Source organism: Botrytis deweyae (genome assembly GCF_014898535.1).
Source record: "Botrytis deweyae strain B1 chromosome Unknown BDEW_013, whole genome shotgun sequence".
In the NCBI taxonomy this organism is placed as follows: domain Eukaryota; kingdom Fungi; phylum Ascomycota; class Leotiomycetes; order Helotiales; family Sclerotiniaceae; genus Botrytis; species Botrytis deweyae.
In genome coordinates, this window is record NW_024066220.1 from 555,438 (window position 1) to 567,673 (window position 12,236).

General features: G+C 41.6%; 2 protein-coding genes across 2 annotated transcripts; both read left to right on the forward strand.

Annotated features, from left to right (window-relative positions):
• Positions 1-1,509: 1,509 nt before the first annotated feature.
• Positions 1,510-3,033, forward strand: EAE98_006304 (uncharacterized protein; the record flags this gene model as incomplete). The annotated part of the gene is made up of 1 exon (XM_038953927.1): positions 1,510-3,033. The coding sequence occupies one exon, from the start codon at positions 1,510-1,512 to the stop codon at positions 3,031-3,033; it is 1,524 nt and encodes a 507-aa protein (XP_038809717.1).
• Positions 3,034-7,938: 4,905 nt separating this feature from the next.
• On the forward strand, positions 7,939-8,846 carry EAE98_006305 (uncharacterized protein; the record flags this gene model as incomplete). Its single annotated transcript, XM_038953928.1, has 2 exons — positions 7,939-8,099; positions 8,153-8,846. The coding sequence occupies 2 exons, from the start codon at positions 7,939-7,941 to the stop codon at positions 8,844-8,846; spliced, it is 855 nt and encodes a 284-aa protein (XP_038809718.1).
• Positions 8,847-12,236: the final 3,390 nt, after the last annotated feature.

Below are 12,236 nucleotides of genomic sequence, written 5' to 3' on the forward strand. Positions count from 1 at the left end.
GTAGACAGCAAGTTCGTTATTAAAGGAGTGGTATATCGGTCCAAGCCCCTCATCTTACAACTCAGTCAGTGCAGAAAATATGAAGGTAGACATCAGCGACTATAACTGCCCCAAAAAGAACACGCTCGACAGCAAATGTTACTGCTCCAAGCCAATTCCAAATGTACCTGGTAAAGAGGGGTGCTCAGCGTACTGTGAAATACGCTTGACTTTGAAGTATGGGCAAGAGATGCCTATGTCAGGCGGGTGAGTACAATAAGAATCCGAACTCAAACAACCCAGATTTATTTGGCATAATCTTCCGGGACTTTTTGCTCTGTACTGCAGTCCGAAGCAATTGACATTCTCTCACTATCATGATTAATGTTTCAGTCTTTTTGGTGGAAACCACTCGCTAACATCTCCAAATTTAAGGTCATGTGGAAGTATCATATTGAGACTGGAATAGATATAGAAAAGAGTAGGTAGAATACGAATGTTGATATCAGTCATTCTTGTGGAAGTATTGATTCGTGCTTTTAAGCTCACTAGAAGAATGTGGGGAAACGGGAATTTTCCGGCAAGATGCGCGCAGCCACACGTTGAGCAGCCACAGATCCAATTTCACCTGCACCGAGAACCACCATACCTAGCCACACCACCAACCACGATTACATAGCGCGTTGTAACCATTACAATATCGAGAATAAGTTTCTAGTCGAGAGGTCTCAGTATAGTATAAAAGAAGGCTTCCTATATATACAAGAGAACAGCGATGACTCTATATCGATTTTCGGGATTGAATCCAACCTTTGAATTACATGGATGGATAACACTAGCTACGGTAACCCCCACGTACTAGCTACTGCGCTTCTGGCGCGTTTAGGCAAACGTAGACCACGATTTATATAACCAAAACCAAATCCACCATTTTTTTTCGCTTCATGAAAACAGTGTCTTGCTTACATTCGTCTCCACTCCGACTTCATTTCTCCACTTTCATCATCTTTATCGATCATTGCAATATCATCCATATCATACAAAGGCTGTATTCTTCAGTATCTGCTGTTTGGGAACAACCCTAATACAGCTGCACAGCATTGGTGGTTAGGTTCCTCAGTATTTACTGTTTGGGAACAACCCTGATGACTGTACAGTATTGGTGGTTAGGTTCCTCAGTATCTGCTGTTTGAACTATACTGATTCCTACTTTCTCGATTCGTGGAAACCGTCTTTTGTTTTAATTCATCTCTATTCCTACATTATTGCTTCACCCTATCATCGCATTGAATAAAGATTGTATTCTTTAATATCTACTGTTTGGGAACAACCCTGATACAGCTATATAGTATTGGTGGTTAGGTTCCTCAGTAGATATTGGTTGAATCATTCCGGTTCGATTGATACCAAAGAGTCAAGGCTGCTCTATTAGCCTGGGTGGGTGGGATACACATCGAGTGTGGGATCATTTATCTCCAAGAAAATTGTCCCTTATCATGTTCATCACTGATCACAATTATAGTACACGGTATGGCGATTCCGATCGAGAAGCTTGGGCTGGAGAATCTCCTTCAAGAGAGAGTATATATAAAATGGATTGATGAGGGCCATCCTTATTCGTTAGGTTCTTGCTTAGTCGACAATAAAGAGAACACCAATTTTCTTATGAAAGTGGTCTGCGATTCAGAAAAACGTATTCATGTCTATTTCTCCCTTAAGGTGACTCACAAGCATACTGGCAAAAATCGTTCAATGGAGATGTTATTGGTCGTCCCGCCGCACGGTAACTTTGAATGTTTCTCAAAATCTTTTCCAATATCAGGGCTCGATGATTTGTCCTCCCATGACGCATCTGCCCTCCACGAAGCCGGTATAAGTAATCTGGAGCATATCATTGTCCTATCATTCGATCTACAGTTTACAGGATTTGTTATTAGAAAGGAGAGGGAATCTGCGAATATTTTACCTTCCAACTCTACCTCGAGTACATTGATGCAGAAACTCAGATCTTTATCTGTTGCGAAAAGCTTTAAGGTTTATATCAGACCTTCCGATTACGCGCGTGCAAGTTTGAAAACGGTTAACGAGCGTTTGCGTGATAAGGGCTCATGGATCTGCGAACCTGATATGCGGAAGATATACTCTCAACAAGGTATTATGCTAGTCGACTGGGCCCAAGTTAAATATCGAGAACTCAAAAGCAAACCACTGCCACCGCCACCACAATCGCAACCGCAACCGCAACCACCACCATACACCGAACATGACGCACAAAAGTCGACTGAGGTGCAGGTTCCTCGGTCACCACCAGTCGCAGATGTATATCTAAACAAAGACATTGTGCCGGCAACGCCGAGCCTTCTACCGGTATGCCATGGTATTTTCTCGCCCGACTGTGAAGAGCCGCTAGATGTTGCAGACGACTTGGATCTTGACGATATTCGCCAAGATTCAGGACATATCGAACCATATCTTGAGATGGACTCGGATGAGGAATACCTTGCCGCGTTGCATGCTCAACAATGTAGTCAACAAGTCAGACAAGATACAAACTCGGAGGCTCTTCGGTTAGAATTCAAAGAGTGGTTGAAGGCAGCGATGTCAATAAATGAAAATGTGTACGGACACAGCGGACTAACGAAAAAGTTGTTCGCTCTTGGTGACAGTGTCCATGCGTCCAATATTGGAATGTTTGACGCTATTAGACCTTGGTGTTCTGCACTGTTCTTATGCGATCCCGCAGATTCGAGCAGACTAACAGATGAATGGTTTGTCTCGGATATGGCTGGGCTCATTAAATGGGTTAACACATTCCACCGTGGCGCTGAGATGTCTATACTAATGGACGATTTTTTAAAGCTTGGTAATGCTGCTCGCGTGCGTGATAAGAGTGAGTACAAGCGTTACAAAGCTGACTTTCTGCTTCGCATATGGATCGAATTTGACTGCTCAAGCATTAGTATCAACGGGGAGAGCAGAAAGGTCTTGTCCCGAAAAAGGAATGTCTTAGAGACTTATAGTGATGTTACTAAACGAGCTAAAATAACTACATAACTATCAGATATGTATCCTTTATTTCAAATCACGGACAAGAGAGAAAGGAGGTTTGGGTGGTTTTACATTATATTAATGATTTCTTATATGTACAAGAGAGAGTACTTTACAATGATCTCAACAGGTAGCCATGGCAAAATGGCATCTAATTTAATGATATCACTACTATTATTTGCCCCGTTGGAAGTCCTTTAGATATCCCTTCTTTTATGTCAAGGGCCCTAGGGCAAGCATATATAAGCACTTTGAAAGTGTGCATACTTTACAAACTACTAGAGTATCTAGACCAAATGCCCTAAAGCGAACTGGTGGTAGCACGACAATGAGACTTGCTACTAAGTATACTGGTTCAAATCTCTACGACAAAACCTGGGTATATGCAGTTAGTCGGTATTCCTATGTTTGAAGAGTTTAGGAGGCTTTGCAGCCGGTCGGTGAGTACTTTTTATTCCGCTGCGATGTGCAATTGACCATATTTTTGTGGGGTTCATGTTGCCTCGAATTTTTGTTCGAACTACATGGCGTGTTTTTAGCAAGCTTTTCTGCACGCGGATCTTAACGGTTGGTAGAGCTCGGCATATCTGTTGGGTCTGGTGTGCTCTTGACGTCTCTTAAGAATCTGCGGGAAGGAATGGCTTGTCCAGCGCCACGGATAGCGAACGTAAGAGTATCGCTCTCTACAAACGGTTTGATTGTTTTGATGAAGGCTTTGACCTCTTCTTTCTAAGGCTGAGAGGTATGAACCATTCCATTCGTCAAACTCAGTTGTGTTTCGCACGACAAGCTGTGCTTTGGGGAAGGAGTATCCCAGGATTGTGATTGCTTCAGACATGATCTCTACTTGGAGACGTTTGGAGACGGGTGGAGGTGAAAGAAAGGGATCAGAATGGGAAGTAGCTTGGGTATGTGACAAAAATGTAAGTTGGGACACAAGTAGACCCCACCCCTTAAGAAGAACATGATTTTGATCATCTTTGTGTGCGTGCTTTTATCCGTGGATGCGAGGAAGCGGCGCGGCTGTAATTTTCCTTTCAAAGCTTTGATTGGTAGTATTGTAGTAGTTATTCACTCGAGAATCTAGTTTCGGAGGTTGTCGAGATTGTTTGATTATCAGGTATCATACGATGTACATGAAGGTCAAGTGTGTAGTACGCGTTTATGATGGATACATCCAATTTTGCTACGGATTTCTTAACTGCTCATGTACTCCGTATTGGTGTGGTGTTGATTAAATGTACATCAGAAGTCTTACCAATTTGGGTGGCTATTAAATACCTGTCATCAATCACTTGCCATTATTGATACATGATGCCGTAATTTATTCAGGCTCTCCAAGTAGGGATATGGCTCAGCTCCAGTAGGTGTCCGGCGCAGGTGTTCTGCTCTCATCCAATTCAGTATCCCGAAGATTCCCTTCAGGCGTGTTACAGGTACGCGCGACGACCAATTTCTGCAATTGGACCTCGTTATCAGTATCTTTGATTGGTTACCCCTCTGCTGGGACATTCCTCGGATGCAACCTATCACTAGGTCAACTGAGAGGGACCCGACAGTGTGGAACCGAGCCACGATTTTACCAGTCGATTTCCTTCAACGGTCTACTCCCGGAATATCTGTCCTAAAGCAATTTTATCCGCATGCCCTATCAGGCTTTCACACTTCTACATTGGAGATCAAGTTGATGTTTGCATTGAGGTCGTTCGAGATGGCATGAGACTATCCGCTTTCCCGTCCCCTTTTCCTAAACTTGGAAATCTAATCTGGTGCATGGACTTTCTCTTGATGCTCCTGGTCTCTGTTTGACATTTTTTCTCTACAGCAAGAGCCTAACGAGACAAATGAGCCATTTCTTGTGTTGTTGACAGTATCATTGCTGAAGTTTATCTCTGCCACAAGAAATCAAGGACAGTGACTAAAGAGTGAGTAGGGAGTTACTGACTTTAACTTTCGAAACAGCATTGTTGTCAATTATAGCGCTTCTCCGTTTGGGACGAAGAGGTTTGGGTGAACAACTTCCAGATAAAGGTAATTCGTCAACAGATGACACGAAATCTGGATCATCTAGCATCACTCATTGCGACAGAACTTGAGTTAGGATTTGAGCGATGGTGGGGCACCGGGACCAAAGAGCGGAAGGAAACTCAAGTCTAAGACTCGTGTTTGAAGTTAATTGCAGGAGCTGGAAACGGGGCATTCTGCGGAGCTCCTCTCTGTATATTCAAAGCCGACAAATTGTATTTGATTAGAATGCTGATGCATGCCTTTACGTAGATCATGATAATCGCTCCTTGAAACGGCTTCGAGAATCATGTCATGAGCATCATCTCCGGTGCCATATTCATAAACTGTTCGCCCACAATATTGAAGCTAGTTTCCGGGATGTTAGTTGCATAGACCTGTGATGATTTCTTTCGAAGAACCCTTAAGATATGCCTTCCTTATGTTAAAGAGTGACTGGATAATACGGCGCAATTGAAGCAGAATTCTAGTTATGATTGGATTCCTCCGGTAAATACCAACCGCCTTTCTCTCTGTATTATTACGTGAAAGCTGACAATCGATCATCCGCAGAAAGATGCCCTTCAGTGGATAATTGATGAGTGCCATACAACCAAGGAAACTTCGCAGTTGAACCCCAAGCGCGTTGCCCACGCCTGCTTCTATTGAATGATGTATCTCTACATTCCACGAGCTTTACGATACAAAATGTACTTCTAGATCTCTTCAGCCATGACCCTTCGAGTGGTATCGTGGATGCCTTACGGGAGCAATGCAAACACGTGCTGAAAGAAGCAGGCGGGTCTTGGACCCGCGATGCAGTCAGCAAGCTCACGCTTGTGGACTCAATCATTCGAGAATTCATGAGACTCTTATTCTACTATTCTACTATTAATAATCTAATGAATTATGTATAAAAAGAATAAAAAGTATTAGTATCTAAATTGAAATCTGTATAAATAGCTTGATAGAAAACTAATCAAAATTTAAACTCGAGCGTAGCGAGGATCGAGGGATTGAGGGCTGGCCCCCATGTGTAGACTTATTTTTTAATTGAAATTTCAACAGAACATGATGATTGATTGATTGTATATAGACTTTAGAATATTATTTCAAAAATAAATAAAAGTATACAAGATAGAGGGTTGTAATCTTATAAGATGTAGGGATATCGGTTACATATACAGCTTGCTTGAGCTTGGATCGTTTCACGTGATTTGAACCCAGTCAAATTGTCGATAGTTGTGGACCATGTCCTAAAACCCTTTCACTTCGACTTACCGTACTTCGTACTGACATAGTAGTTCCAAGCACAATACCTCTACTTCGTCCATCCACCCATCAAATGTCAAGCATCGAGAATTGAAGATTCAGACCTCATCGATACCATGTTATTCAATATATTAGAGTTATATATGTTCTTAATTGCGCGTCTAAATATAGATACCTTCTCAGCCAATATTCCTTTCGATATTCCTACTTTCCAGCTCAATGCGTTCGCCAATTTGGGATGCAAGCAGGCCAAAGTATCAAAAATTGTCGATCAAAGGTCTAAATTCTATCAAGACAGAAAATGTTTGCGCATTTGAATCCTGATACGGATCCCCTGTAAATCACTTGTTCCAGCAAGGCTGTAAAATGTCGCAGGTGTTGGGGTCCGAATTATCCCGCCGGTACTGACAATTGAGCCGCTTGCTGGTTTTGGAGAGACCAGAAAAGTGTGCACATAGTTGATTCACATACTTTCAGCTATCAGATACAAAGAACAAGGTGCTGCTCCTGGCCAGCTCCATGTTGATGCAGTCATAGGATGAATTGAGCCATGTTCAAAACAGAGCTTATACTCCACGTCGTATCTGAGAGCTTGATGCTATCGCCGACGAGGATTCGCTTTCAATTCTCTTGAACTCACCGACCGGGGATATTTGAATCTATTCTCGATTTACTGGTGCCTGATCTGATATCATGGATATTCCGGGTTCTTTTGTCCCCTTAGGTTATGTTTTACTTTCATAGCCTTAAATGTATCAGAAATGATTACAGCTAGAGCTGTCGAATCTTACTCTGTACCTCACTTGATGACTGGCTGGCCGTTGCTGACTCTCCACGTTTCGTGGGTTATCAGTAGAGACATTGAGAAGACAACGACTGAGTGAAGAGATAATTATTTAGAGGTGCGGTGAGTCTTGATGATTATATGACTGAAATTGACTGGAACGGCAAGTGCCTTGCGCCTTTATGACACAGAAGCATTAACGAAAATGCAAAGAAGAAACGCTTCACTTATCATTGGTTAATCTATCATTTGTTTTCTTGTGATTCACAGAAATATGTTGTGGCATGTGTTCAAATCTGGGTATTATCCGCTGTTAGAATATGATACGTTACCCATTTTCAGGCGGAAAATTGATTTGCATGGATGGCCTGCTCACCAAAAGATGCAGAATAAAAGTTTTGGCAGTTTTGGACCAATAGGTACGGCTGAAACATTTGTTCAATAGCTTACCTTTTGTGCCAAGTATGAGGTTTGAAGATAAAAATATCTCTTGGTGTCTGCCAAGATGCTGAAACTATTTACACATACCAAAAGGAATTTTCCATAGGCTCATCATAGTATTGCTAAAGCAAAATCTACGCCATTTTATGCTCATTCGTCCATTCAACGAAGCTCCAAATCCTTCACCCCATTTCGACGACACCTCACTTGGCTTACAAGCATTACCATGCATTTTTTGCGCCAACTCTAACCGATTTCGTCAAATCACCGAAACTGTACATTACCATGTACCGAATGTACTCTCAGCCCTATCAGCCGATTGTAACTTTCGTAAGACATAAAAAGTCGAATTCCCACGAGGAAATGAAGATTAAACCAGAGTCATGTAACAGGAAAGCCTAACCGAAGACATGCAGAAATCAGATGAAGCATCAAAGCGAACAGCAAGGTCAAGGACGCCGACTGCGTGTTTACAGTGTCAGAAAAGAAAGCAAAAATGCAGTAGGGAACAACCGTGTAGGCATTGTTCGAGGAGATATCCACCAGTGGATTGTATCTATACCTTTGAAGGGTAGGTTCTGCATCAATTTTATATGAAAGCTACTAATACGTCACTTTGCAAAGAAAGCATAGGATGGTGTCACTTACGTCTCCGGATAGGCTTTCTGTACCCGACGACATCCCTGCATCTGTCTATACAGATCAAAAAGCCTCAGCGGGTCGACTTTCTTCCATTCCTTCCTCTCAAAACTACTCGAGCACAGTATCGAACGAAGCACATCATCAAGCATCTGAACAGAATTCACAAGAAGAGAATATGAATTATATGCCCACGTTTGATATCACAAACTCGGATCTATTCAGGTCTAACCCTCCTTACCAGGGAGTCTTGAGCAGTGCAATACCTGCCTCTGTGTCTGGATCACACGGCGAGCAAGAAATGGACCCAAATGAATTGGATTTCCGACCTGTACCACAAGTTCCGACAAATACGCCAGACCAAATCCCATTCTACGATTATATGAATGGTCCACATATAGAGACAGGAAGCTGGAACCAGTCTTTCAATTTGAATCCAAATTCAGGAATGGTCGATTTACAGAATTTTGATCAATCATATTTCGTTTCAGATCCAATGCAAACCTCAAGTTCTCAGTCAACTGACGTTAATGGATCTCTTGCTTTTCATCAAAGTTTTGGGCATAATGAGATGTCTAACTTGGACAATCCGCCGAATATCTCCTTCTCGCCAGGAACACCAGACCGTCAGAGTCTAGAGTATGGAACAACGGATGGGTATTCGGGATCTTACTACTAGCCAACAGCGATTGAGAATTAGGAAATCGACAGCCTTTTAACGTGTTTAAGCCTTCGATGTTTCAGTTACGACATTGTTTTGCGTGAAGTAAACTAGAAGCGTCTTATACGTGTTGGTTTCATACCGAAAATTCTCAACCACAATGACCTACTCGAATATTCACCTGTGTGTTTATCCAAAGACATAGTTTTTAACTGGGTTTCCAATAGTCCAAAATGCAGTTCAGCAATTAGAGCTACTAGATACTGGTCCTAATTCGAATATTTCAAAGTGTTGAATCCATTTCAAGCACTCAAAGCTTCTATCCATTCTGTCAGTCCAGTTTACCGCATACCCTGACACCAAGCTACATACCTTCATTCTGATTTATTACACCGGCTGGGAGCTCAGGATAGATGCTTGTGACGTCTCCAAAGCTGGAAGTATTCCTATGGTATCAGGAGGGGGCAACAAGATACCAAATATCAAAGGCCGCCGAGGATTATCATCACTGACCTTTACACAACTACCAACGTCTTGTTGCATATTCTGGGAGGACAATCAAGTTATTTGGATGCTCAGATCGCTTCTTAATTCATGTCCACTTGATGCCATACATTGTTTATTTGGTTTCGCGTCGCATCAGATATACACCAAGACGTCCGTTATTGAACGCAGTTGATCTTGCCCAAAAAGAAACAAGGGGATGATAGACTCATCGCATTACGGAGCTAAGAACATGTTAGATTCTTTTTCACAGACCTGTTAACTCTCAAAGTCAGACACACAGTCCCTGTTCTTTTATTTTCTGGTAGTGACTTAAACAAGGAGTTTGGAGCGGAAACTTGGGATGAGATGATAAAGATGACATAGATTCCTATCAAATTTTATTTGAATAATGTAGAAATTTTGTTAAACTTGGATGCATCCTTTGATTTATGGCTGTGATGCGAATTTCCTGTAATGAGTTTCTATCTATGCAGAATATTCTAGCGCCTGTTTTCCTCATCTTCTACCTCTCACAATCTTGAACCTGAGCTTATGATACACCCACCTTCTATAGACTTCGAGGATTTCCCTTACGTGGAAATCTAAAGATGAACTACCTACCTACCTACCTACCTAGGTAGACGTGCAACGAAATATTCCTCGAGGAAATCTAAGAAATTCGATAGCCTGATAGTAATAACCTGTACTAAATCCAATATCTATCTCATCACTAGAATATGGGATAAGAGTAGCGACGGCGATAAGTTTGCTCAATCGTATCCTCTTGCCCAAGGGATGCTTTATTCTCCTCGTCATTTCAAACATGGAACTTTTCCAGAAGACCCGTCAGCTCTGTACATACCTAGATGTTGTTTTTATGGAATTCAACACTTTCCGAGAAAGCTTCACCACTTTCATCCAAAAGTGAAATTGCGATATGCAACAAAATTTATCTTGGGAGATGGAGGGGTAACCATTGGTTAGAATAAAGTGAAGCGTGGGAAGAGTGAAGTTTGAAGTGAATACTCGTACCTACCTAGGTACCTATCCCTCTATAAAAATCCCAAAGGATCAATAAGAATCCCAACTCAATCTTGATCTCTCCATAGAAGGGAGATTCGATCTCGGCGATCCAAATCTCAAAAAAAATGAAGCTTTTCATTTTGGTAGAAAGCGGGTTTTGAGAAAGTATCGCGAGATCTGATTTTTGTAGATGTGCAACAAAATTTTTTTGTATTTAGAATGAATGTGCAGGAAGGATATCTATCTTTCTATTGGTCGGAGTTGAAGTGAATCTCGAGACGGAGAAGTGAAGCTTGCTGCTGGAGAATAATAAGTGGTGGGGGACGACGAGGGGACTTTTGGCTTCTGAGAATTTGGTAATTGAGAGGTATGGGGTTTGGAAAATTGATCTCCTCTTGAACCCAGATTCGTAGGGATTGGAAGTGAAGCTTTTCGTTTGGGTGGAGAGGCCTCTTTGGACAACTATCGTGAGATCTCATTTTTGTAGATGTGCAACAAAACTTTTCTGTAGGGATGAATGAGAATCTATAGGCTGGAGTTTAAGTGAATGTTGAGATAGTCGGTACCTGGTAGATAGGGAGAAGGTGAAGCTCATTGCTAAGCAATGAGTAGTCGGCGATGAGGTGCCTTCTGGCTTTTGATATTTGATGATTGAGATCTACGGGTTTGAAAGTTAATCTCCTCTTGAACATAAATTCATGAAAAGAGAAATTGAAGCTTTAAAGCTTGGTGGGAAGGCTTCTTTTGGAAACTATCGTGAGATCTTACTTTTGTAGATATGCAACAAAACTTTTTCAAGTGAACAAACGCATGACTTTTCATTAGTCGGTAGAGAAGCGAAGCTCGGGTATATAGATGTATGTATCGAGTGAAGTTGGCTATAAGAGAGTCTCATGATAGCAGATCCAAATCTTTGGTAAGGAAGCTCAAAGTTGTTCTCCTCATCAGTAGAGAATTCAAGATAACAGGGAAATAGAAATGAAGCTTTTCATTTTGGTAGGAAGGCGTCTTTTTGACAACTATCGTGAGATCTGACTTTTGTAGATATGCAACAAAACTTCTCGAGAATGAATCAGGATGAGGTTGGGCGGTGAGAGAGTGACGTCAAGCGAAGTGAATGCTGGTGAAGTGGAGTGAGTTGTGAGCCTTGAGACATGCAGATGGAGATGAAGTCAAGCAATTCTATGTCGAAGGCTTCAACGAACTTCAAAGTTGTTCTCCTCATTAAGCCATATTTAGAGGAGGAAAGATGAAGCTTTTAATTTTGGTAGAAAGCGGGTTTTGGGGAAGTATCGTGAGATCTATATTTTGTAGACGTGCAACAAAACTTTTTGTTGTACTGGATAAGAGATAGTAGATAGCAGATACTGATGGTAAGTGAATATGAGTTACGTGAGATCTGACGACAGAGGCAGTGATCCCTTAGAATTTCATCTCGGTGCTCCTCAAAAGCTTCAAAGTTGATCTCCTCATCAATCCAAATTCAAAGGATCAAAAATGAAGCTTTTGTTTTCACTGTGAAGCCTCAAAAACTCGAGTATCGTGAGATCTATGTTTTGTAGATATGCAACAAAACTTTTTCATACAACAGATAGGAGATAGCAGATAGTAGATACCGATAGCAAGTGAATATGAAATAGATGGGATCGGACGATAGCGGCAGTGATCTCGTCGAACTTTATGTTTGTACTGCTCAAGAACTTCAAAGTTGACCTCCTCATGGATGGGAATTTGGGAAGGAAAAAATGAAGCTTTTATTTTGGGTGTAAGAGATGAAATTTGAGGGTATTCCGAGATCTATAATTTTGAGATATGCAACAAAACTTTCTTGTGCAGAATCCATTGCGTATGAGTGGATGAAGATAAGGATGAATGGAGATAAGAATGCGGTGAGGGTGT